Raw genomic sequence first — 27,533 nt, 5'->3', positions numbered from 1 at the left:
GGTAGGCAAACTGTGCAGCACCTTGTGCCTCTACCAGCAACAATACCACTTGCTACGCAAGGTCAAACAAAGGCCAAGAAAACCCCAGCTGGCCCAAAGGGCAGGTTAAATGCTGAGCAGCAAGAACCTCTACAGAAGTGAAATCCTGAAGGCTCTACGGAAGGTAACCCTAGAACCCAAGGGTAGTACTTACAGGGTGCTTAAGGAAGGTAACCCTAAGCACATGCAGCTCCAGAACACTGAAGTTACACCTGGCCACCTGCACCGCAAAACAGCAGAGAACACCACTAAGGCAAAACACTGCCAAGAAATTAAGTCAGAGTTGACGACCGCCCCTGATCGCATCAGCCAATGAACTGGAGGTTTGAGTAGCCGGTGCAAGGGAGGGGGGGGGTCCAGGGCTCCTCCCTACCCTCTAGGGAAGGGGGAGGGTTCAGTCCACACTTCCCCCTCCAGGGGAGGGAAGGGCTGTATGGACAAGTGGCATGACAGCGGTGTATGACGTTTGCTTGTTTATTTGTTTCTTTAGGTGTTTGGAGTGTTCTGCCTCTGTTCGGTCTTCGGTTGCAATTTTTGTTTCCTACCAAGTGTGGTTTGTTTTGTTATGCCTATCTTTCTGGGTGCCTAACCCCGGTTGATGGCAGACACAGAATGCTCTCAACCACATGGGTGTTTCCATAGGCTATTACTCCCTGTGCCTCTCTGAGGGGGCCAGGTTCTGGCTTGTGGTCCCCGGTAGGCTGAACTCCAATTGACTGATGCCCCACAGACTAATATACTGCATATCAGTCCGATAGCTCACCAGGGAGCCAACGGGGCTTCCCCACAGAAAACTAACATTTGCTGAATTTTTTCAACATTTTGCATATGTTAGCTTATTGTATCAAAATATGTGTTACCCTCAATAAATCTAAAATTAAAATAAAGATTTTTAAGTTATGCCCAAAATGCTGTCCATAACTAGTGGCATTACATAATAAACAATTACTTTGTCAAATGGCAAACCACTTTAACCTATCCAGTGTATTGCCTATGGTATATATGGTTGTTATTATTATTATTAGCCTAGTCAATAGGGCTTCAGCCTCACACACATGGGTTCGTGGTTTGAGTCTCCTAGAGTCCAGGTGAAATTATTATTATTATTATTATTATTATTATTATTATTATTATTATTACTACAGTGTATTATTATTATTATTATTACAGTGTATTATTATTATTATTATTATTATTATTATTATTATTATTATTCTCACCAAATGCATAGCTGATGAACGAGGTGGATGGGGCTCCATCAACAACTGTGATGGGGTCTGTCCAAAGTTCCGAATTTGGTTCTCGATGGCCTGGAAAAAATGTACGGCATTAACATTAGCAGTGTCATAACAAGATCTTTATATGATCTATTCTTGAAATTTCAAATACCTTAATTATTGAAGATTTGATGGCATGCTTGAGACATTTGGTCCAGTATTCCATTTACTGGTTTAATTATTATGTAAGTGAGCCATGAAATTTCCACTTATAAAGACATGACAATGTGGAAGAAAACAAATTGAAAGGAACTGGAAAACAGAATTAATTGTATAGAGGTATAGAAAATGAACAGACCACAATGTGACACAGTATCCTGTCAATGACATTACATAATGGGTCCTGTAACACACTAGTCTATAGACTTGCCTCTCAGTAGTGGGGTCCAGGTTCAAATCCCAGCAGGACAGAAAAAGCTGGCATGTTTCCTTTCAAATAATGGTTCTATTCACCTAACAATATCTAGGTACCTGGGAGTTGGGCAATTGTTGTGGGTTGCACTCATGGGTCTAAGGATACATTGACAAGTTTAAACCCACGCTTCCTGTACTTGACCACGGAAATTATAATTCCTTAAAACACAAGGCAACTTTTGTTCTATGTGGACTGATGCAAAATGGCCCATGGTCAAGTAAGTTGGAAGTTGGTGTTACTTATAACAGCTACCACACCTAGCAAGCAATGCTACATATTGCTCCACTTTATGGCCGGCTAAGTTAATGCAGATTTCCACACCACAGCACTTCAATCTTGTCATGCCACCTCTGTATTTCTCATGTTACCAGTATTTGCTGTTTCTGGGGAGGACCCATCAGTAGTTTTCCTAACTTAATATTAAGAGTCCCATTGGGACATGATACAAATGCCATGCTTTTGTGAAGATCTCAGCCTATAGCAGAAAACACCATTTCACAAGTTTGCCTCCTCCGCAGAGTGGAAACAAAGCAAGGATAAAAAAACTAATCCACTAATGAGAGGAGACACTTATAATGAAAGTCATAAAACATCTAAAACTTCTTCCAAAAAGATGTGGATTTATTTTGTTGTCAATTTCAGATTCTGGAGTTGAAATAGTAAGGTCTTTATTCCTGGGCTTTATTTTCATATTGTCAACAGGGCATTGTTTGAGTCAGCCCTTGGAAGCTCCATTTCCAAGTGCAGACAATAAGTCACAATAACATGGCTAAATATTAATTTCCAGCCCCAAACATGAAAAGTGAGGAACATAACAACGCTTCGGTCCAATCTGGACCCTTATCCAGTTTAACAAGAAAGAGAGGGTAAGGGAATTAAAATAAGGCAAAACGGGTGATGAAGAGAAGTAAAGCAGGAAAACCGAGCCAACATACAAATAGGGGAAACTACAGGTTCTTCATTTGACAATGGTGATCATCTCTCTGGATCTCGTGGTCTGTACTAAGAGACAGCAGAGTATCTATGTGATTTATTGTTGCAGGAGTTGTTTGCAGTGCAACTACAATCTTTAACGGCGATCTTGCCCAAATTGTTAGTGCCGCTTCTGAGGGATACGGTGTCAGGCAGCTTGTGCCTGCCAGCAAGTTATTTTCAAAAAAAATTTAGGAGGCAAAATAAACATTTTCCCTGTTGTATGCCATTTTGTTCTTGCCCATTTTTGGAGGAAGTGGTTGCTTGGATTTAATGTGGAATCCTTGTCTTACCAACCACTTCACCCAGTGGACCTCTCATGGGGCCCTGAAGCTTGAGCTGTGGACTAAAGTCTCTTCTGGAGCCTGCTCAAAGATTATGGGCCCTGAAGATTAAGCTTCATTAGTTTCACAGTAGATATGCCCCTGACTTCACATGATGTTTTGGTTGAAACCTGCTTCATTACAAAGGATACAGTAATGGTCCTGGTGTATCAGTGACCTGTGTGCATGTGAACTTACTCCCATCACAGTTTATAGTGTAACAGAGCAGATGGATGCCTAAGGCATCCATCTGTGACCCAATTTTTTCTAACTGGTAGCCCTCTTATGGTAGACCCTAGTGACAGGATTTTAGGTGGGTATGGACTCAATATGCCTGGATCATTTGAGTTTAATCCCAGGGTCATACATGGATTTAATCCTCTGTACATCATCTTATGTCTCAGGGTCCTGTGCAGCTATCTATCCTTTCTATGCATTGTCACATGATTTCTTGGAAAGGTTTATTCAGCACAAATAAACACCCATATTCCCTGTTAAACATCACGAATGACTACTGTGTCCTATGTTCACTAGCTTTGTTTGGCTCATTTCCCTGGATCTGCAGGATGCCTATTGGTATCTCCCCATTAACCTGCAGTTCAGGGATTTGCTCCGGTTTCATGTATAACATCTTGATTATCAATTTTGGGTCTTAGACCACCACTCTTAGACCACAGGTGCTTGGGCATTTTGTGAAGTTATTGAAGGTCTTTTACATGGAATCAGTAGGAATTTTTTTAATATCAATTGAAACCAACTAGCTTGCAGTCGGTCTCGAGCTCATTGTTGATGTGATGTGCATTGAATTTTGTAACTAGCTCATCAAGATTGTAACTTGCTTAGCTAAATGAATTGTGGGGTTCAGTCTCTGAACCCATTATATGCATCAACATATATGTTAATTCTCCCTAACCTAAAACATGAAAGACAATTAACTTTCTTTTTCATGTTCAGTTCACTTGGATCATGTTTCTGATATTGCCCAGCCAGATAATGCCCAATAAAATCGAAGTCACTTCATGTCAAAGTCTTGCTTTCCCGAAGTCCATCTGAGTCACTTGGCCCTTGATAAGAGTCTTTGGTGAATCAGATACCTCTGACATTGGTTGGGATCCTGAGTCATTATTTAGGCCTTTAAATATCCCAGAACACAAACAGTGCTAAATAGTCTTTCCAGCTTGGTGTCTTCTTTTGATAATTACATACTTCTGCACATTATTTCATGTGAAAATCCCAACTTCATTTAATCCTCAAGACACGTTTTACCAAATTTATTTCACATACAGAGGAACACAGAAAAGACACAGACATGAGGGAAATAGGGATGATACAGAGGACACAGATATGAGGAACAGTACAGGGATGATACAGAGAGGACACAGATATGAGGAACAGTACGGGGGATGATACAGAGAGGAAACAGATATGATTAACACAGGGATGATGCACAGACACGTGTAGACAGACACAGGGGAACACAGAGTGACAAAAATAAGGTCTTAAATTTTGTCTATTTTCTAGAATAGAACAAATACAAAAACATTTAAACATACTATATACATGAATTACTTAAATATTTCTCACTGCTACACAAACCTCTCTGACAGTTTACTAACTAAAAGTAAGCTTAAATAAACTACCATACACAAGTCTTACAATAAATATGAATGGGTCACCATATTTACCTCTCTCATCACTAGATCCTGAATTGAATCCAAGTCGACGGAGCCTTCATATGTGAGGTAGTAAAAGACATTCGTAGCTCGCACTGCTTCAGGCCCGCGCTGTTTGTATCCAAAGATAAGGTCTATCCACTGATGCAGCTGACATGAGACAAACTCAGATTCCAGCGCCTACAGAAAAGAAAGCGGTGAGTTATTACAATAGGTTAGACACCCAATCCACACACACATGAAAAGGAAGTAAAGTCTCACTAGTGAGACACTGAATGCAGGGTCATACTGGCACTAGTGAGACACTGAATGCTGGGTCATACTGGCACTAGTGAGACACTGGGTGTCATTCAAAAAACATGTCTTGGATGAACAGGGACTTGAACTTAAATAAGCCTTCCCATGATGTTAGGAGGACGACATCAAACATCTATGATGATGCCTTGTCCTACAATGATGTTTGATACTTTCCCCCACAATGTTGTCTGATGCCTCCCCCCACAATGTTGTCTGATGCCAACCCCCCCCCTAACAATAAACTCACATCAAAGAAAAATTATGATTACTGGAAATCAAGATTCTGTAATCAAAGGTACAGTTTATGAATTACATTTATGGCAACCATTGATCTAGATTAGAAGATAATCATGTAATTTATCCGCAATAAAAACAAAACAAAAATACAGCCATGACTACGCACCATTCGGTTGATTCTAATAAATTCTTCAGGTGAAGATGCCCACGGTGGAAGGACAACATCGTCGACGAGGCCCTCTTCTTCAGTGGCACCAAGCTTGTAGCGGTTCCAGTTGACAAACATCTCGGGAAGGTAGTAAAACTCAGGGACGAGTTCCTGTAAGATTAGAATAATGTATGAATGCTCTGAGAATGACTAATAGGAAATACATGTTAACATATGCCCTGCATCATTATCACTTCAGGTACTGTATACATCATGTACTAGACTTCTGGATGAATACATATACTATGGTATGTGTACTTCCTTATTGTTTAGAGTTAAATGTTTACCCCCATTACTCTAAACATTTAAGTATTTCATTTTAAATTCTGACCAAAATGTTTTGTACTTAAATATGTAACTTCTGTATCTACAAATAAACCACTGTAATTGGTTTACAATGGTTTATTGTCTCTATAAGTATCTTTACAGAGACTTAGAGAGACCGTTATGTACTATAGAGACTTATGTTTCTTATGGACCACTTATTGAACCACTAGTGATAGAAAAAGACTATTGATGTATGTATTTGTGTATGTATGTGTATACAGGACAAGTATATGCAAGAATAAACACAAAAAACACGTGATTTGGTTATGCATAAGCATCCACGTAGGAATACAAAATCAATGAAAATTCTGTATGTTTTTGTGTTTCAACAAATTATCAGGGAACACAGGGAAAATGTGGGTTTGGCATTATATTTTCCACTACACCTTAGTAAGTAAAGATCCATAAACAAAATATCAAATAATGTAATAAGACATGATTGAATTTTAACAGGCTGATCCCTAATTCTTGGATCTGTACATTCAGTTATTCTTTACATAATTTGATATCTTTATCATTGTTAGTGTTTATTATTGTTTAACATCTTTACCATTGTGATCATTGTTGTCTTCTTATATGTGCTGTCAATCTGCTGTATGGTGTCTATTAATCTTGTTTAAATTACCAATCAAGCTGTCAATGTAATCAATCAGAGCTTTAATATAACAATGTGCTTTAATATACTTACTAAGCTCTCTCATCTCATTTTTCTCTTGCAATGTATTTGTTATCATTTATCAATTCTGATAGAAATTACCTACTTAAAATTATCTGTTAGATTAAGGACCTGCCCGAAACGCTGCGCGTACTAGTGGCTTTACAAGAGTGTAAATACTGTACTATTCAATGTATTCTCACAAACCCAATGTACCTTCTTGTAAATATATAAATAAATAATAAATAAATAAATAAATAAATATCACAAATCTTACCAATTATAAGGCTATCTAATTTATAGAACCCAGGACATACATTAATATTATATAATTCATTACTTTTCATAAATGAAGATTCAATAATATTTATGGAATTTTGTACATACAACCAATGCAACTACCAAGGGAAACACACAAAGTAGTTAATTAGATCATTCTAATGTAATTCTATGAATATGTAAATTAGATAGCTTTATAATTAGTAACATTTGTGATAGGTATAAATGTATGGAAAGAATAATTGTACATGTAGTACATTCCAAGAATTAGGTAATACAGTAGTATGTTGCCCATTCAATCATGTCACTACCATTACTCAATATTTTGTTTGTGGATCTTTATCTACTCAAGAGTTGCAGGGTATATAATCCCAAACCCATGCCTTCTCTGTCTGTATTCCTTGATAATATGTTGTAACACGAAAACATTCAGAATTTTTTTTCATTTTTTCCTACTTGGCTACTTATGCATATGTATATACATGTACTATGTGCATGTTTATATACATGGGCAGCAGGCATTCCTTTCAACATATTTATACCAGGATGAGGGTCTGGGAGTTCTACATCCCAAGCTCAGCCCAGGGCCAGACTTAACTTGTGAGAGCTTGGTCCAACATTCTGTTGCTTGGACCAGCCCACAGGTCCTCATATCCACTACAGCCGGTTGGTCGGGCACTTCTTGCAGAAAATGGGTTCAGTTTTTCCTGAAGTCCTCCACTTTTGTTCTAGCATTTGCTTTGTAACAGCACTAAGAAGAGCAATCAAGCTACCAAAAATTCATGGTAAAGAAACTAGTAATTATTGAAGGATTTATTCTTGTAGAAAATAAATCCTTCAATAATTACTAGTTTCTTTACTAAGAATTTGGTAACTGGATTGATCTTCTTAATATTGATACTAAAAAATATTAGCACAGAAAACTTACATTATAAGATCAACAATGCCAGCAAAATGCAGCCATACTAAACCATATATGTAAGTGTGTATGTATGTGTGTAGAAACAACTGCATAACTAGCTTCACAATATTGTTACTTGCTTGGCTAAATGAACTGTGGAGTTAAGTTCCTGAACCCAGCATATGCCCCTTAACCCTTTCCACCACTGCCTATGGGATGGGTATGAGGTGCATAATAAATTACTAAACTAGAAATTATTTTGATGTCCAACAGTAACATCGCCTTACTTTAACATCTGAGGTATCTCGCTGGCAATTCTTCCAAGCTGTGGCAACTGACGAGAACATTCGATTAGGGTGGTCAAACTTGCCTCCTTGTAGTGACAGAAACATGGTAGTGAAGGGCTCCTGAAATATCAATGTTCATGTTAAAACTAACAATATAGCTCTTGAAATACCAACATTAAATTTACCCGAGTGCACTCTCTCTCTAGTGGCCTCGGCAGGTACAGGAGACCGGCGGTTTGTCAAAGGTCCCTCCATTGTTCGTGAGGATTTTTCCAACTGGATTTGGAACTGAAGTAGTGTCTTTACATTTATGGATTCGGCTTGTGCTTAAAGCTGTTGCCCCCTTCTATGCATTACATTGGACCTTATAAAATACATGGTCTGCATTTGGTCTAGGTTCATATCTTGGCCAGGGAAGACTGACTTGGTGCCAGACTAGTTACCCTCTGTTCAACCAGCAGTAATTGGGTTGTTCAACCTGCTCTCTCACATAATACACTGCATTTTGACATCAAAATCCCCAACGGCCAAATACAGAGTCAATAGATTAGGTTAGGTTTGAGTGTTTTAGTACACTATTTTCTGTCCATCGTGGTAACTCATGGAGCATGGACTGGGGGTTGTTAACCAAATAGTGGGTTATGTTCCAGGGGAAATTAGTGGTTAAGGCTTATCATGAGTTATGGGAAGGGAAAGCTCTCAGCCTGCTAATGCTAACAGGAGGTGGAAGTCATCTATTCATGTATCCACCTGTGTGTAAAAAAAAAAAAAAAAAAGTATTGATAAGATTAGCACTTCGATGTCTGGTTTGCAGTGATGATGGTCCTGCGACCCCTAACCATTCCCAGTTTGAAAGTTGACTTAGTTCTGGGATGATTTTTGTTGCTCTGTGTTGAATTTTTTGTAATGTTGATATGTTCTTTTGAAGGTGAGGTCTCTATACTTGGATACAGTAGTCCGGATGGGGCGCACCAGAGACGTGTACAGTTAAATAACTACTTTCTTTTCCTCAAAGTCAAAGGTTCATTTGATTTTTCCTAAGGTTTGATTGGCTTTTTTTCTTACTGCAGCTCCCATTTGTTGTGCAACTTTCAATGATTGCTGGATCCTAACTCCTAGATCCTTCTCTTTATCAATCTGCTGCAGTACATGGTAGTGTTGTTGATAAGATAGTTGTAATATACATTGTTATGTCCTATATGCAAAGCTTGCATTTTTCAATATTAAAAAGCATTTGCAAGTCTTCTGACCATTTGTAGAGTTTACAGGTATGTAGTTCCTAAAATATTAATGTTAAAACTAATAACAGAAAGCTAAAATAATTTGCATTGATTACTCATTAATCATTTAGAAAAATTGTAAACATTTCACAAAATCTGTATACATGCTAAATATATTTTTTACAAATATAATATATTTATACCAAATTATCTAAATAAACATACATACCCTAATTTATGCCGACCGCTGAATTTGGCTTTTGCAAATTTCTTCTGTATCAGTTCATTATTTCATTTCATATATATATTTCTGGAGGGAGCCCATTGTGACTTTCAGAAGCTATCTTCCTGAGATTAATTCATACTAAAAGGTCACATCAGCAGCAGCTACTTCTGTTTGTCCTACTGAGGATCAGAAGCAGAACACCTGGCCCCTCACAAAGGAACAGAGAGCAGGTGACAATCTGCTACTTCACCAGAAGAAGCCTCCAGCAGAGCTCTATGTATAAGTGGAGGGTTCATAGAAAACAAATCCTCGGAAACTGCCAAGCAACTACAGCAAATGAGTCACACAGAACAAAGAATTCACCCAAATCAGCTCAAAACTTGTTAGTACTGATTACCACCAATAGGCAGCCTGGCTGCAACCTGCAGCCAGCTTCCCAAGTCAGTTTTGTTCTTGATGTTGGTGTCTCTACACTAACTTGTAGTGCTTCCAGTCACGCCAGCACGTGGGTGGGCCCTAATGCTCCAAGCATAATGCCAGCCTTCCTTGGACTTGCTTGTTCTGTGGGGACCATGTGCTTCAAATTTTAGTTTAGCTTCACCTATGTGTTTTCATTTCAGCTTGTTATGTCTTACTTGTATCAAGTTTGTCTCCTGAGGTGGTCCCTTTCACATCGGCAGTGGAGGTAGTCAGGCCTTCCAGTCCATCAAGGGTTTGGTGCGCTCACTTTCACAACTGCCTCCTTGCCCCAAGCTTTTTCCTTGGGAGATCGCTTTCCTATTTCAGGTGTTAGGTGAAGACTTTGGCTCTGCCCTGAGGCCCTCAGTGGCAGGCTTGCGGGATTGAGGGGAAGCCCGAGGAGTGCCCTTGGATGTCTTTCAGCTGTGATTGGTACGTTTTTTCCCCTTTGCAGGGGGGGATCATTTTTCTTATCCCTTGCCATGTATAGGTTGGATTGTTTGGCTGCAACCCCTTGAGGGTTTTTTCTGGTCTCTATTGGCAACTCTGATTCATCTTTTTTCCAGAGGTTCCTGTCCTCCCACATTGTACCTTCAGTTGTTCTTGCAGATTTGCTTTGGTAACTCCTACAGAGTTCAGATCTCTCTTCTAAGATGGACTCGGGTCCATCTCCTCTTTTTTGCTACAATTTGAGGTCTCGGGCTCATTCTGGCGGGCTGACAACCCTCGCCTTTCCACAGAGTTGGGAAAGGGTTCTGTCGTTCCCGTGCAAACCACCCACACATCAGTGGTAGACTGTCTCTTATAAAAAATAATATAACAGACAGTCATCAAAAAGACAGAAACGTACAGAATGAGAGAGATACCTGCAGAGACAAAGGGTAGACTTGGCAAAAAGAGACAGGAAGAGAGGACAAGAGAAGGGGGATAGTTGAAGAGAGAGGGGGAAAGATGAGATGAGAGGTGAGAGAGAGGGAAGGGAACTATCAGGAGAAAGCACCAAGCCATTACGACTATATGGCAATGGGAAGAATTGGGTACCTCTCTGAGTAGGGTTATAATGGAACTCATGGAACAGCCTACCCTCTACAGCCTAAATCTCAAGTCATTATACTTCCGTTAACTATCCCGATAGAAAAATCCTCAAGAACAATAGGGGGGGGAACCTATGACAAGCCCCCTGGCTTCCTGTCCTTATCGAGGCCACTAGGGAGATATTCCCTATCAGGGTAAACTCAGGTGGCAACAGATCAACATAATGTTGATCCAACGTTGATTAAATGTTACTAGGCTACTGTACCGTATTACCAAATCAATTTTATATTCTAATTCATCAACTTACAAGCCTGATGAGCCAGTTGAGGGTGAATGCTGAGGTTGAATAGTGTGTGCCATAGTGGAAGGGGGGAATCTGGTCGTGTTCCCAGGAATTATACCGCTCCTCGAAGAAGGCCCGCCGGGAGGGGTTCAGAGCTCCAATTGGCTGTGGAAATAAAAAAACGGAAATAATGACTCTACAGCATGGAAGTCATAGGAATAACATTAGAGTTATATGCACACAAGAAATACAGTAACTAACTTCGGAAGAAAAAGGCTCTTGGAAACCACATTAATGATCACTTTCTTTAATATATATATATGAGAGAAATAGCAATTTTGGGTGAAGTTAATAAAGAAGTTTATAGCATGTTCTCAAATAAAATTAAAGCCTATACAGTATATTATATATCTGGACATATTAGAATAAAACTGAAGCTTATGGATGATAATTATGAAGATACCAGGTATAGGTTCTCTTGTTGCCTAACCTTCGACAGATCTCTGTAGTTGGTGGGCTGGGAGAGGTCCAGCTCGTGTGAATCAAAGTTTGTTAGCACCCATGGAAACACCGGGTACTGGTTCAGGTCGTTGTATGTTCGACCTGAAAAATAATTTTAAAATTAGTAGGCATCCATCAGGCTCAGAAGACTATGGAGTTGCACTCTGGTTGTCAGTCTGGAGTGGCCTCTACAGGGCACAAAGCCAGGGTAGGTCGATATGGAGGAAAAGGTGTTACTCATGCAGCAGCTCCTCCAAGGTTGGTCATTTAAGATTGTAAATTTTAAGATTTAAAATTAGAATCACATTGAAGCAGAAACATTGATTACTGTTTGAATACGTATATGTAAGTAATTTTCTCAAGAATATATACAAATAGTTGTTATAAGACAAAACCACAAAGAACACCAATACACTTAATTTGTCTGTCCAGCTGTGTATTTTGTCCTGTGTCTTGAGGGCTTTTATTTCTGTTATTACATGCTATTCTAACCCCTTCTCTCTTACTCAGATCTACAGGAGGGTGGACCATGCATCAACTGTAGGTCCGTCTAATTACCACAAGCTACCACAAGCTACACAAAGCTTCCTGGCAATAGGTTAGTAATGAATAAATATGATATGTTAGGTTAGGCTGACCTGACCTGACCTGACCTGACCTGACCTAACCTAACCTAGCCTAACCTGACCTAACCTAACTTAACCAAACCAAACTTAACCTAACCGACGCTTGGATCGTCGACTTGATTTGGCATCACCAGCTCTTTATTTTCGTCTAATTTCTTTATAAAAAGATACTTTTTCAGATTAAAATTATGTATTTTCGTGTTGTACATTCAGCACCAACATTATAATGAGTAAATATATCATATTTATTCATTACTAACGTATTGCCAGGTAGCTTTGTGAAGCTTGTGTAGCTTGTGGTAGCTTGTGGTAATTAGACGGACCGTTCAACAGGTCCGTGGGTTCAACTGTAATCTACAGGTCAACAGCTAGAAAGATACTGAACACTCTTAATACCGGTAGCATCTTGCAAGAGAAGAGCTGGGGAAGCAGTAGGCGATTTAGGGAGAGTTCAACAGTACTGGAGGAACGGACCCAGCGCATGTCTGCAGGCTAGGTATATTGCAAAGAATTGCACAGACCCCCCCAACCCGAAACAAACTATGTCTAAGGTTTCTTATTCTTGATGGCACGTGCAGTTTGCATTAAGGGTTACGTCTAAGGAAAGATGCACGGACGCGCACACGAGGAACAACAACAGATCCTGCCTGACCTGCACAACAATAATGTGGAATGGCAACCCGTCCTCAGACCAAGTCTATTCCATCCAGCAGTCAACCCCCCTAAGACGCATTCATCATTTTTTTAACATGCTGTTCATTCATAACAGGAATTTTCTCAAATATAAATTAATAGTGTTGTATATTAGCATACTATGCATTTTTAGGCATTGATTGGGGTTAGGTTACGTGTTTAGCTTCTGTTGCTGATTATTTGTATTTGTAGTACGTGGGTGAAGCATTTACAGCGTTCTTGTTCAAACAAAAGTCGTCAGCGAAGCACTTGTTCCGAAAGTGTTCGAACGTCATCAGTTGTGAGTCGTGTGTAAACCGTTTTTCATTCATAAACACCTGGGGGGTTGGCGGGTGCATGGAATGGACTTCGGCCTTTGTTTATGAGGACGGGCTGCGTGATAAGTTATGGAGTACTGGTACATGATGAACCCCAAGTGAGACGAGAAGTTAGAAACATCATACTCAAATTGAGCTAGACGATACAAAATTCCTGTTATCTCAAAATCTGTGCTACCTGGCATGAATACCAGAGCCCAAGTAAAATTAAAATAAATTCATGGTGAAACTTCTACTACGGTCCCAGACATGTTGTAAACGGCACTACGCCGTTTACAATAGCAGAAGAGAAGGCATCCGCGAGCCTAAGCAAGGAACAGAACCCAATTCCCAGGTCAGTATCGGAAGACGTGGGTCAGGCGAAGGACGCCCCAAGATCGCTCCCCGGGGAGGAAAATACTACACTTCTCACCCGCAGGGAGAAGTGTCTAGCTGAGGTTCGAACCTCCAAAAATGTCTTATAACCCATGGCAGGGGTTACGTTTAGGAGGTTCGAGCACTGCCGTATCCTCAACATAAGAGATACGAGACACGCAACTCACACGTCTGAAAATAAAGGAACCAACGGATTAAACCATCGTCATTCCTTTATTTTTAGATGGGTGTGTAATTTTCAGCCCCGTTCTTGTAACCCTGCAAGGTATATAGTTCCCGTTTTCCTAGACAGAGGTGGTTCAAGACCGTGTATACCTCATGCATAATTTAATTTTGGAATGTGTGAGTAAAGTCATTAAGTATAATAATAATAATTATAATTTACTTGCAAGAAGGTACAATGGGTTGGTGAGATTACATGTTTGGTATTTTTACACTCGTGCAAAGCCATTAACACGCATAACGTTTCGGGCATGATTGATTGATGAAGATTAAGCCACCCAAAAGGTGGCACGGGCATGAATAGCCGTAAGTGGAGGCCCTTTTGAGCCATTACCAGTATCAAGAGCTAATACTGGAGATCTGTGGAGGTGCGACTGCACCCTGCGTGACGGGAGATGTCTCCCCCGTGACTCTCTGGACTGCTGATTGATTGATTGATAAAGATTAAGCCACCCAAGAGGTGGCAGTTTCGGGCAGGTCTAATATATCAGGTATGATGAAAAGGTACATTGTAGCAAGATTTTATATCAACAAATAACAACAATATAAGTTGACAGAAGTGGTAAGAATATATGTCTTAAGTACTAATATTGAGGAAGCGGGTAGCACAAGATACAGTGTGATGATCAGACCACACACTAGAAAGTGAAGGGACGATGACGTTTCGGTCCGTCCTGGACCATTCTCAAGTCGATTCTCACAATCGACTTGAGAATGGTCCAGGACGGACCGAAACGTCGTCGTCCCTTCACTTTCTAGTGTGTGGTTTGGTCAATATATTTCAGCCACGTTATTGCGACTCTTCGTCTGCATACAGTGTGAGTTTGAAGCACAAGGTAGGAAACCATGAGGATGACATTAGGTAAAACTTTTTGGTTTTACTTAAACTTCAGTAATCTCATTAAGCACAAAACAAAGTTGGAGAAGATCCAGAGATATTCCACCAGACTAGTGCCCGAGCTGAGAGGTGTGAACTAGAGAGACACTAGATGAATTAAATAATGCCCCAATAAGGAAGTGGCCATCTAAATTACGGTATCTTTAAAATAGGATAGGGTCACAAATTTTAACGTACTGTGTATTCAAAAATCAGTATTTTCTGAAATATAAATTAACATATTTTAGCATTTGGTGTATAGTCAGGCTAATATTTGTTTAGCTTAGGCGTTTTGGTTATGTTGGTAATTATTTTTAAGTCTATTCCATCCAGCGGTCGACCCCAAAGACGCATTCATCAATTTTAACATGTTGTTCATTCAAAATAGGAATTTTCTCAAATATAAATTAATATTGTTGTATATTATCATACTGCGCATGACGGGCACTGGTTAGGTTAGGTGTTTAAGTTCTGTTGGCGATTATTTGTAGTACGTGGGTGAAGCATTTACAGCGTTGTGGTTCGAACAAAAGTCATCAGCGAAGCACTTGTTCGAGAAGTGTTCGAATGTCATCAGTTGTTAGTAAACCCGCAGCCCGTCCTCCAGACAAAGACCTAAAAGTGATAAAGATTGGTATTTTTTCATATTCCGCTAAACCCGCTGTTTATGAATGAAAAACGGTTTAAACACGACTCACAAGTGATTTCGTTCAAACACTTCCGGAACAAGTGCTTCACTCACTAATTCTGTTCGAACCACAACGCTGTAAATGCTTCACCCACGTACTAAAAATACAAATAATCGCCAACGGAACCTAACCTAACCAATGTCTATATATGCACAATATGCTAATATATTTTAATATTAATTTACAATTGAGAAAATTCCTGTTTTGAATGAACAGCATGTTAAAAATGATGAATGCGTCTGTGGGGTCGACCGCTGGATGTAATGGACTCGAGTCGAGGATAGGTTGTGTGAGAGGTGTGTAAACCGTTTTTACGCACTTTGGCGGGTGCATGGAATCACTTTTGTTTATGAGACGGGCTGACGTAAGTGAAGCATTTACAGAGCTGTGATTCGAATAGCAAACATCAGTTAAACACTGTTCGAGAAATGTTCGAACGTCATCAGTTGTGAGTCGTGTGCAAATATGTCGTAAATAGCAATGTTTGCACTCATAAACAGTGGGTTTGGCAGCTCGATTAACGAGTACTTGCTAATGTTTATGAGGATGGGCTGAGTTTATCAGGACAGTGTTTATGAGACAGCCGGTCCTCAATTCATGTTGTTGTTGAACATGACCACTCAACCCGTGATTGTGATGATGATGAGGATGATGAGGATGATTACCTTCTCGACCTACCACAGAGTGAACAACCACTCGCACAGACATGTACTCACCCGCAATAGTATTTAGAAACATGAGATACTCGAAGTTAGAGATCTCCCTCCTCTGCCACTTCTGGGTCATGTTGGAGGCCCTGAAGAGCTGCCGGGGCGACATCATGGAGGCCCTACGGGTCTGCGGGATGCCATACTTGATCCCGACGCCCACCCTCGGCAGCGCCTTCGCCACCCGCTTCACCGTCGCCTGGTCCGGGAACGTGAAGAACACAGACGCTACGGAAGGAAAAAGTGCATCAATGTACTTCTGCAGCAGTACTGGAGGAGGTGGTACCGAACTCTCTTGTCGTGTGTGTGTGTATATATATTAGTGGTCATACGATCTCTCTCTTTCCGGGCAAAGATGAGCAAAAGATGTTGTATCTAAGTCTGACTGACGTTGACTAAACGTCACTTAGCTTGCTCAAGTCTAACGTCAAATCAACGACGATTAAACGCCATTTGAGTGTTTTATCCACTGGAATTAAGCTCGAGTAACGTTTAACCAACGTCGGCACCAGAATTAAATCTGACGTAAATAAACAAAGACTCCTGCACAAGGCTGTCCAAGCGAGGAGGTGTATTTCCTGTGTGCTAAAACACACAAGAATGTATTTATCCAGCCTCAGCGATGTATCGTGTATCTAATACACCATACAACACTTCCATGTATAACCTTAACAAGACGCAATAATGTATTCATGCAATTGATTTAACCTTAGTAAAGTTCGACAAGCCAAACATATACAGATGCACACAACATATTAGTTTTACACATTATTATTATTATTATTTGAAGAAGAAGAACTAGTAGAGTGGTGAGAATTAGAGGTATGAGGAGAGCTACTGGTGACCAGTGTAGCCAAAACCTGGTGATCGTGCCTTACATAGACAGTGTGGTGGCAACAGTGTCGACTGGAAGCTGTGAATGAGTTTATAGGCACCAGCTGGGGGCTCCACCACGTGAGAGGCACCAGCTGGGGGCTCCACCACGTGAGAGGCACCAGCTGGGGGCTCCACCACGTGAGAGGCACCAGCTGGGGGTTCCACCATGTGAGAGGCACCAGCTGGGGGCTCCACCATGTGAGAGGCACCAGCTGGGGGCTCCACCACGTGACAGGCACCAGCTGGGGGCTCCACCACGTGACAGGCACCAGCTGGGGGCTCCACCACGTGACAGGCACCAGCTGGGGGCTCCACCACGTGACAGGCACCAGCTGAGGGCTCCACCATGTGAGAGGCACCAGCTGGGGGCTCCACCATGTGAGAGGCACCAGCTGGGGGCTCCACCACGTGACAGGCACCAGCTGGGGGCTCCACCACGTGACAGGCACCAGCTGGGGGCTCCACCACGTGACAGGCACCAGCTGGGGGCTCCACCATGTGAGAGGCACCAGCTGGGGGCTCCACCACGTGACAGGCACCAGCTGGGGGCTCCACCACGTGAGAGGCACCAGCTGGGGGCTCCACCATGTGAGAGGCACCAGCTGGGGGCTCCACCATGTGAGAGGCACCAGCTGGGGGCTCCACCATGTGACAGGCACCAGCTGGGGGCTCCACCACGTGACAGGCACCAGCTGGGGGCTCCACCACGTGACAGGCACCAGCTGGGGGCTCCACCACGTGACAGGCACCAGCTGGGGGCTCCACCACGTGAGTGGCACCAGCTGGGGGCTCCACCACGTGACAGGCACCAGCTGGGGGCTCCACCACGTGACAGGCACCAGCTGGGGGCTCCACCACGTGACAGGCACCAGCTGGGGGCTCCACCACGTGACAGGCACCAGCTGGGGGCTCCACCACGTGACAGGCACCAGCTGGGGGCTCCACCATGTGACAGGCACCAGCTGGGGGCTCCACCACGTGACAGGCACCAGCTGGGGGCTCCACCACGTGACAGGCACCAGCTGGGGGCTCCACCACGTGACAGGCACCGATTACAGACCATCAGCTGACGACACGGGAGAGGATTATGAGAGGTGCCTGGGCTCCCTAAGTGAATGGTAAGCATACGGGTGAAGACAGGAAGCTGTGAATGAGTTGAGCCGCGTGGGAGTGCCAGCTGGCGGTAGTATACTATGTCGTGGGAGTGTCAACAGGTGCTTGGGGGGTCCTCCTTAGTGAATAGTTAAAGCAGCTGTGCAAGGAGCCATCACACTAGAGTAACAATATCTCCAGCATTCGCGTGTGGGTTTAGATCCTTTGAAGCCTGCACTCACAGCAGAAGAACCTGTATAAGGTCTCTTTGCGGGAGTACATGGTATTCCAAGATGGCTGTGAGAGAAGATTTGGCGAGGTGAAGAAATCGCTGGACAGACCCATAAGGATATCTTTGGTCATTTGTACTGACCAGGGGCTAAGGTTCATGAAGCGTTTATGCATCGTCTTACGAAACCTGTACATGGCGGCTTTGTTTACATGTATTAAAACAGTCTGATGGACTCCGAAAGCACTACGAAGTTGTCCATAAGCAATAATAACCTAGGCTTGTGAAGTTCCCAAGCTCGTGAACTGTTGAAGAAGCGTAAACAAAGCCACCATGGCCAGGGAAAGCTGTACGGGTCACGTAAATGAACCATAAATGCCTTCATGACTCGTGACCCCCGTTAGTTACATAGTGTAAGGCACACCACAGAAGAAGCACACCAGTGGGTGTAGCTGGAGCAGCTACACTCACTCAATACACTCAGGTGTTACACGGGAAGATATCTACGTTAATTAGGGGAAGTTTTGGGCCCACTGGAGCGTTCTGTGGGGGATGAGAAAGTATGTAAGTTGATTAGTTAGGTTAGGGGGGTTACAGGCCAATTGGAGCGTTCTGTGGGAGGGGTCAAAGACAGACCTCACTGGGAGAAAGCAACTTATAAGAGTGCAGAGAACAACGAGAAGGCATTCTAGCAGCATGGGAGGCATTGTATGCCTGACCCCTGACTCACTGTATGCGAGATGAGGATACAAAGGAGAGGGATGAGGGCCTGCTCTCTCTTTGCTCCACCTCATGGCTAGGGGAAAAGGAGGTATAGAAAACGGATTTATTGTTACTATTATTATTGCACAATGAAATCACATTTAAACGTGATTATCAAAGAGAAATCAGTAGGAGCTATGAGAAGGATTCGAACCCGCGCACTTGGGGTCTCCCAAGCACACGCCCTAGACCACTACACCACGACATGATAGTGGGGAGGGGGAGGGAATTCAACGTGGGATTAAACAATGTTCTGAGGGGTTCCCGAGGCTTCCACTGAAGCCCAGTCAGGGTTTCACCCCCCACCCCCTCAAGGTCTCTCACTATGGTCCAGTTCTGCCTCCAGGTTGTGATGCTTTTGCCCATGTCGTGTTATAGCGTGGGCTTGGGAGCACCAAGTGTACTTCCTCATAGCGAATCTTCGAATCTTCCTCATGGCTCCTACTGATTTTCTCATTATTATTATTGCTTCTGTTATAGTCAACTAATCAACTTTACTAAGAGTTTTACAAATGGTTGACATATTTTAGATGTTTTTTCCCTCCCTAAAGAACACTGAAATAAATGAACAATGGGTAAATAATTAGCTCACTACTGCATTGCAAATCATATGGTATAACTTGTTCTCTCGCCCAAGACGTTGCATTTCTAACGAAATCAACAAATACATCTAATAACAAATACATCAAATACAACAAATACATCTAATACAAATACATCAAATAAATCTATCAATTTTTGTATCACCTCTTGTATGTATGTACTTTACCTGAATAAACATTTGAATTTGAATTTGAAATGAGACGTATTAGTAAATATTAGAGCACCGTAATGCTGACGCTTTCTAGGCCACGATAGGTTAGGTGGGTTGCTTGGGTTCGGTCGCTTCTGGTCAGGCAAAACCGTTGCATTTCTTTACGGAGTGACAGATTGTGAGAACGGGCCAGATAACATTACGCAATGAAAGCGCAATTGTGTGCTATATCTATGACCAAATCTTTGTGGCAATGCAATGGACTCGAACTCTCTCTCTCGTCCGGGATCATCCCCCTATATGTATGTATTTATCAAATAACATGATTCCAACATGCTGGAAACTTCAGAGCGAGTGGACATGTCCCGTACCCCAGCACTTACTAACATACCCAGCTTACTCAACATCTATACCTGTTTCATATTGAAAAACCGTATTTTTCCTCCAAACTACTGCCAGATTCACGAAGCAGTTACGCAAGCACTTACGAACCTATATATCTTTTCTCAATTTTTGACGGCTTTGTTTCTAATTATCAAACAGTTAATGAACTCCGAAGCACCAGGAGGCTGTTTATAACAATAACAACAGTTGATTGGGAAGTTTTCATGCTTGTAAACTGTTTAATAAATGTAACCAAAGCCGTCAAAGATTCAGGAAAGATGTACACGTTCGTAAGTGCTTGCGTAACTGCTTCGTGAATCTGGCCCTTCGACATTAAACCGAGGTTTTACCTATGACGTTCAACGTCATGTGTTTACGGGCAATATTAATCAATCAATCTTAGCAACCTATGGGCGCCTAACAGCTGAGTGGACAGCGCTTCGGATTCGTAGTCCTGAGGTTCCGGGTTCGATCCCCGGTGGAGGCGGAGACAAATGGGCAAAAGGTTTCTTTCACCCTGATGCCCCTGTTACCTAGCAGTAAATAGGTACCTGGGAGATAGACAGATGCTACGGGCTGTTTCCTGGGGGATGTGTAACAAAAAGGAGGCCCTGGTCGAGGACCGGGCCGCAGGGACGCTAAGCCCCGAAATTATCTCAAGATATCCTATCAATATACAACGAGAGAGAAAGTCTGTCCAAAGTTGGAGGCCAGATGCTTATGGCTAGCCTCACATAAATTGGCAGGACGAACGGTCTGAGGTATGGGATGGACATAAGCTGCCCGGGGTAGGCCCAAGGTAAATGCTTTAAGAAATATAACCTGTAACCCAACTGCCAAATTTTATGAAGTCTGAAATTAAATTGGGGGTGTTGTTTCCGTAGATTTTACTGTGGAAATAACTGGGGGTGGGGGTCCACCACGTGACAAGCACCAGCTGGGAGCTCCATGTGAGAGGCACCAGCTGGGGGCTCCACAATGTGAGAGGCACCAGCTGGGGGCTCCACAATGTGAGAGGCACCAGCTGGGGGCTCCACAATGTGAGAGGCACCAGCTGGGGGCTCCACAATGTGAGAGGCACCAGCTGGGAGCTCCACAATGTGAGAGGCACCAGCTGGGGGCTCCACAATGTGAGAGGCACCAGCTGGGGGCTCCACAATGTGAGAGGCACCAGCTGGGGGCTCCACAATGTGAGAGGCACCAGCTGGGGGCTCCACAATGTGAGAGGCACCAGCTGGGGGCTCCACAATGTGAGAGGCACCAGCTGGGAGCTCCACAATGTGAGAGGCACCAGCTGGGGGCTCCACAATGTGAGAGGCACCAGCTGGGGGCTCCACAATGTGAGAGGCACCAGCTGGGAGCTCCACAATGTGAGAGGCACCAGCTGGGGGCTCCACAATGTGAGAGGCACCAGCTGGGAGCTCCACAATGTGAGAGGCACCAGCTGGGGGCTCCACAATGTGAGAGGCACCAGCTGGGGGCTCCACAATGTGAGAGGCACCAGCTGGGAGCTCCACAATGTGAGAGGCACCAGCTGGGGGCTCCACAATGTGAGAGGCACCAGCTGGGGGCTCCACAATGTGAGAGGCACCAGCTGGGGGCTCCACAATGTGAGAGGCACCAGCTGGGAGGCCCACAATGTGAGAGGCACCAGCTGGGAGCTCCACAATGTGAGAGGCACCAGCTGGGAGGCCCACAATGTGAGAGGCACCAGCTGGGGGCTCCACAATGTGAGAGGCACCAGCTGGGGGCTCCACAATGTGAGAGGCACCAGCTGGGAGGCCCACAATGTGAGAGGCACCAGCTGGGAGCTCCACAATGTGAGAGGCACCAGCTGGGAGGCCCACAATGTGAGAGGCACCAGCTGGGAGCTCCACAATGTGAGAGGCACCAGCTGGGGGCTCCACAATGTGAGAGGCACCAGCTGGGGGCTCCATAATGTGAGAGGCACCAGCTGGGAGGCCCACAATGTGAGAGGCACCAGCTGGGAGGCCCACAATGTGAGAGGCACCAGCTGGGAGCTCCACAATGTGAGAGGCACCAGCTGGGGGCTCCACCATGTGAGAGGCACCAGCTGGGGGCTCCACCATGTGAGAGGCACCAGCTGGGGGCTCCACCATGTGAGAGGCACCAGCTGGGGGCTCCACCATGTGAGAGGCACCAGCTGGGGGTTCCACAATGTGAGAGGCACCAGCTGGGGGCTCCACAATGTGAGAGGCACCAGCTGGGGGCTCCACCATGTGAGAGGCACCAGCTGGGGCTCCACCATGTGAGAGGCACCAGCTGGGGGCTCCACCATGTGAGAGGCACCAGCTGGGGGCTCCACAATGTGAGAGGCACCAGCTGGGGGCTCCACAATGTGAGAGGCACCAGCTGGGGGCTCCACAATGTGAGAGGCACCAGCTGGGGGCTCCACAATGTGAGAGGCACCAGCTGGGGGCTCCACCATGTGAGAAGCACCAGCTGGGGGCTCCACCATGTGAGAGGCACCAGCTGGGGGCTCCACAATGTGAGAGGCACCAGCTGGGGGCTCCACCATGTGAGAGGCACCAGCTGGGGGCTCCACCATGTGAGAGGCACCAGCTGGGGGCTCCACAATGTGAGAGGCACCAGCTGGGGGCTCCACAATGTGAGAGGCACCAGCTGGGGGCTCCACCATGTGACAAGCACCAGCTGGGGGCTCCACCATGTGAGAGGCACCAGCTGGGGGCTCCACAATGTGAGAGGCACCAGCTGGGGGCTCCACCATGTGAGAGGCACCAGCTGGGGGCTCCACAATGTGAGAGGCACCAGCTGGGGGCTCCACCATGTGAGAGGCACCAGCTGGGAGCTCCACAATGTGAGAGGCACCAGCTGGGGGCTCCACAATGTGAGAGGCACCAGCTGGGGGCTCCATGTGAGAGGCACCAGCTGGGGGCTCCACAATGTGAGAGGCACCAGCTGGGAGCTCCACCATGTGAGAAGCACCAGCTGGGGCTCTTCCACATGACAGTTATCACACTAAACCTGTTTCATGAAGCCCACATGAAAAGAATATCATCAGCAGCATATGCAAGGTGGCCAACATCAAAACTCTCTTCATAAATTTGTGCAAATAATCATTCGAAACATTGTATACCACATATGTCAGACCAATCCTGGAGTATGTAGCTTCATCGTGGAGCCCATACCTAGTCAAACACAAGACCAAGTTGGATAAAGTTCAGAGGTATGCCACCAGACAAGGCCCCAAGCTGAGAGGTATGAGTTATGAGGAAAAGCTACTTGAATTAAACAATCGTTTCTGGAAGACAGAAGAGACATGATTACCACCTACAAAATTCTCAGACGAATTTACAGGGTAGATAAAGACAGATTTTTAGCACGGGCGGTCTGTACATCTTTTCTCAATCTTAGGCGGCTTTGTTTACAATTATTAAACAGTTAATGAGCTCCGAAGCACCAGGAGACTGTTTATAACAATAACAACAGTTGATTGGGAAGTTTTCATACTTGTAAACTATTTAATAAATGTAACCAAAGCCGTCAAAGATTGAGGAAAGATGTACACTTTCGTAGGTACTTGGGTAACTGCTTCGTGAATCTGGCTTCTGGCTTCTTTTCATACTTTCCTGAAAAGTGTAAACACATGAGAAAGTTTGCCACGAGGATTATGGCAATATTCGGGTCTATCTATCTGTGTGTGTGTGTGTGTGTGTGTGTACTCACCTATATGTACTCACCTATATGTGCTTGCAGGATCGAGCATTGACTCTTGGATCCCGCCTTTCTAGCTATCGGTTGTTTACAGCAATGACTCCTGTCCCATTTCCCTATCATACCTAGTTTTAAAAGTATGAATAGTATTTGCTTCCACAACCTGTTCCCCAAGTGCATTCCATTTTTCTACTACTCTCACGCTAAAAGAAAACTTCCTAACATCTCTGTGACTCATCTGAGTTTCCAGTTTCCACCCATGTCCCCTCGTTCTGTTATTATTACGTGTGAACATTTCATCTATTTCCACTTTGTCAATTCCCCTGAGTATTTTATATGTCCCTATCATATCTCCTCTCTCCCTTCTTTTCTCTAGTGTCGTAAGGTTCAGTTCCTTCAGCCGCTCTTCATATCCCATCCCTCGTAGCTCTGGGACAAGCCTCGTCGCAAACCTCTGAACCTTCTCCAGTTTCTTTATGTGTTTCTTCAGGTGGGGGCTCCATGATGGCGCGGCATACTCTAAGACGGGTCTCACGTAGGCAGTGTAAAGCGCCCTAAAAGCTTCCTCATTTAGGTTTCTGAATGAAGTTCTAATTTTCGCCAGTGTAGAGTACGCTGCTGTCGTTATCCTATTTATATGTGCCTCAGGAGTTAGATTAGGTGTCACATCCACTCCCAGGTCTCTTTCTCGAATCGTTACAGGTAGGCTGTTCCCCTTCATTGTGTACTGTCCCTTTGGTCTCCTGTCACCTGATCCCATTTCCATAACTTTACATTTACTGGTGTTAAACTCCAGTAGCCATTTCCCTGACCATCTCTGCAGCCTGTTTAAGTCCTCTTGGAGGATCCTACAATCCTCGTCTGTCACAACTCTTCTCATTAATTTTGCGTCATCTGCAAACATTGACATGTATGATTCCACTCCTGTAAACATATCATTTACGTAAATTAGAAAGAGGATTGGTCCCAGCACCGATCCTTGAGGTACTCCACTTGTTACTGTTCGCCAGTCCGACTTTTCGCCCCTTACCATTACCCTCTGGCTCCTTCCTGTTAGGTAGTTCTTCACCCATACTAGGGCCTTTCCGCTTACTCCTGCCTGCCTCTCAAGTTTGTATAGCAGTCTCATGTGCGGTACCGTATCAAAGGCCTTTTGGCAGTCAAGAAATATGCAGTCTGCCCAGCCTTCTCTGTCCTGCCTTATCCTTGTTACTTTATCATAGAATTCTAAAAGGTTTGTTAGGCATGATTTCCCTGTCCAGAACCCATGTTGGTGCTTGTTTACAAACCCAATGCTCTCCAGGTGCTCAACAAGTCTTAGCCTAATTATTCTTTCAAGTATTTTGCAGGGGATGCTTGTCAGTGATACGGGTCTGTAGTTAAGTGCCTCCTCCCTATCACCCTTTTTGAAAATCGGTACGACATTTGCCTCCTTCCAGCAACTGGGCAATTCTCCCGACATAAGTGACTCATTAAAGATCATTGCCAGAGGCACGCTGAGAGCCTGCGCTGCCTCTTTGAGTATCCACGGTGATACTTTGTCTGGTCCAACAGCTTTATTTGCATCCAGTGTTGTCAACTGTTTCATTACATCCTCTGCTGTCACCTCTATATCCGATAGTCTTTCATCTTGGGTAATCTCTTCTAACAATGGGAGCTGCTCAGGCTCGGTTGTGAACACTCCATGGAATTTTGCATTCAGTACCTCGCAGATTTCCTTGTCGCTTTCTGTATATGCCCCTTCTGTTTTCCTCAGTCTTGTCACTTGGTCATTTACCGACATCTTCCTTCTTATATGGAAGTGTGTGTGTGTGTGTGTGTGTGTGTGTGTGTGTGTGTGTGTGTGTGTGTGTGTGTGTGTGTGTGTGTGTGAACAGTTATTTTCCTTCATAACATCAACAAAACCTTGTCAGAGAACAAGGCTGACTGATCGACACTTGTCATTTCTGATCAACGTGGGAACTGTCACAGACCTTTCAGCCAGACAGCAAAAGTTGTCAGTAAAAAGAGGTGTTCAGCCTCAGGCCAAAACGCTAAAAATGACTGAATAGTCGTAAATAAATGTTCATTTTTGAACTGTTGTAATTTGTGTACAATGTATTTGTTGCTGTTGCATAAAAGTCTATGTTAGTTAGTTTAGTTCATTTATTATGCACCCCATACCCATCTTGTGCCGTTTAAAAATTTCGTTTTTTTTTCTTTTGTTAAACTACTTCATTACTTTACATTCGTGAATGTGGCCAGCCGCTAAACTATTTGTATACACATTGTATATTTCTAAGTTTAAGTAATACTTAAATTCCATTATTCTGGAGTTATTTTTATTTATTATTTTGCAAGAATTTTTATTAAATGACTTCAATCAATTGTGGTGTGTGGCTCTCGTGACAACAGAAATATGGCCCAATATGGCCCTCGGGGGACCCTCAGCTTGACATGCCTGTCAGATAGAGCCTACTTTGCTCGGTTGACTGACAGTTGAGAGGTGGGACCCTAGAGCCGAAGCTCAACCCCCGCAAGTACAACTAGGTGAGTACTAGAACACAATCACATGAAAGTACAGTGTTGGGGAATATAATTGTATATTTCGCCCAGAAAAACCAAAGAGGACAGAAAGAACACACACACAACCTCACAGAACACAATAAGAATGTTCAAAACATCGAAGAACATAGAACACACAGATAACATCACAGACCACAGGAAGAACACACCCCAGATAACATCAGAGAGCACACACACGAGAGAACACGTGAAGAACAGAGAGAGAGACAGGAACTCACTGCGAGAAGCCAGGAAGATCTCGAGGGCGGTGTTCTGTAGTAGGTAGCGTCGACTGAAGATGGCGCGCACCTCGCTGAAGTGCCATTTTCCGTGGACGTGCTCGCAGTACTTCACCACCTGTGGGAGAGACAACACGCACGTCAGACCAGGCTCCTTATGTCCACACACACACACACACACACAAGGCTCATTATTATGTATACACAAAACACACACACGCTAATTGTGTGTGTAGAAGGTTCGAGAGGTGAGGAAGGTTGTAAAAAACTGGCCATTAAAAAAAAAATAAAACCGACTAAAGTCATAACCTAATTCGTCTTTTTTTTAACGGAATCGACTAATAAGTTATTAAATGCGACGTATTGGTAACATTTTAAACACCGTAATATTGACGTAAATTTAAATTTTGCCCCGAGGGGCGAGTTTATTGGGCAACGTCACTCATCCTGTGAGAGGACACACCGCCATAGTGACAGTATTGGGCAGCGTCACTCATCCTGTGAGTAAATACACCGCCATAGTGCCAGTATTGGGCAGCGTCACTCATCCTGTGAGTGGACACACCGCCATAGTGACAGTATTGGGCAGCGTCACTCATCCTGTGAGTAAACACACCGCCATAGTGCCAGTATTGGGCAGCGTCACTCATCCTGTGAGTGAACACACCGCCATAGTGACAGTATTGGGCAGCGTCACTCATCCTGTGAGTAAACACACCGCCATAGTGCCAGTATTGGGCAGCGTCACTCATCCTGTGAGTGAACACACCGCCATAGTGCCAGTATTGGGCAGCGTCACTCATCCTGTGAGTGAACACACCGCCATAGTGCCAGTAT

General features: G+C 43.9%; 3 protein-coding genes across 3 annotated transcripts in view; all 3 read right to left on the bottom strand.

Annotated features, from left to right (window-relative positions):
• The window catches only part of LOC138373309 (neurobeachin-like), a 67,285-nt gene extending 40,475 nt beyond the window's left edge, over positions 1-26,810 (bottom strand). The window contains exons 1-8 of the mRNA XM_069339491.1: positions 26,697-26,810; positions 16,130-16,348; positions 11,604-11,716; positions 11,138-11,278; positions 7,891-8,010; positions 5,400-5,552; positions 4,712-4,879; positions 1,260-1,349 (exon numbers count right to left, since the gene is read on the bottom strand). Of these exons, the coding sequence (XP_069195592.1) occupies positions 1,260-1,349; positions 4,712-4,879; positions 5,400-5,552; positions 7,891-8,010; positions 11,138-11,278; positions 11,604-11,716; positions 16,130-16,235 (891 nt within the window). The 5' untranslated portion in view covers positions 16,236-16,348; positions 26,697-26,810. The remainder of the gene's footprint in view (positions 1-1,259; positions 1,350-4,711; positions 4,880-5,399; positions 5,553-7,890; positions 8,011-11,137; positions 11,279-11,603; positions 11,717-16,129; positions 16,349-26,696) is intronic.
• On the bottom strand, positions 16,955-17,944 carry LOC138373227 (MAGE-like protein 2). Its single transcript, XM_069339263.1, has one exon. The coding sequence runs from the start codon at positions 17,942-17,944 to the stop codon at positions 16,955-16,957; it is 990 nt and encodes a 329-aa protein (XP_069195364.1).
• Positions 21,026-23,173, bottom strand: LOC138373226 (MAGE-like protein 2). The gene has a single exon (XM_069339262.1). The coding sequence runs from the start codon at positions 23,171-23,173 to the stop codon at positions 21,026-21,028; it is 2,148 nt and encodes a 715-aa protein (XP_069195363.1).
• Positions 26,811-27,533: the final 723 nt, after the last annotated feature.

Source organism: Procambarus clarkii, chromosome 41 (genome assembly GCF_040958095.1).
Source record: "Procambarus clarkii isolate CNS0578487 chromosome 41, FALCON_Pclarkii_2.0, whole genome shotgun sequence".
Lineage (NCBI taxonomy): Eukaryota > Metazoa > Arthropoda > Malacostraca > Decapoda > Cambaridae > Procambarus > Procambarus clarkii.
Note: the sequence above shows the minus strand (reverse complement) of the source record. Positions and strands in the feature narration are given on the sequence as shown.

What these genes read in the sequence shown, in the direction of transcription:
- LOC138373226 (XM_069339262.1), bottom strand. Translation starts at nt 23,173, where the DNA reads ATGGTGGAGCTCCCAGCTGGTGCCTCTCACATTGTGGAGCCCCCAGCT.
- LOC138373227 (XM_069339263.1), bottom strand. Translation starts at nt 17,944, where the DNA reads ATGGTGGAGCCCCCAGCTGGTGCCTGTCACGTGGTGGAGCCCCCAGCT.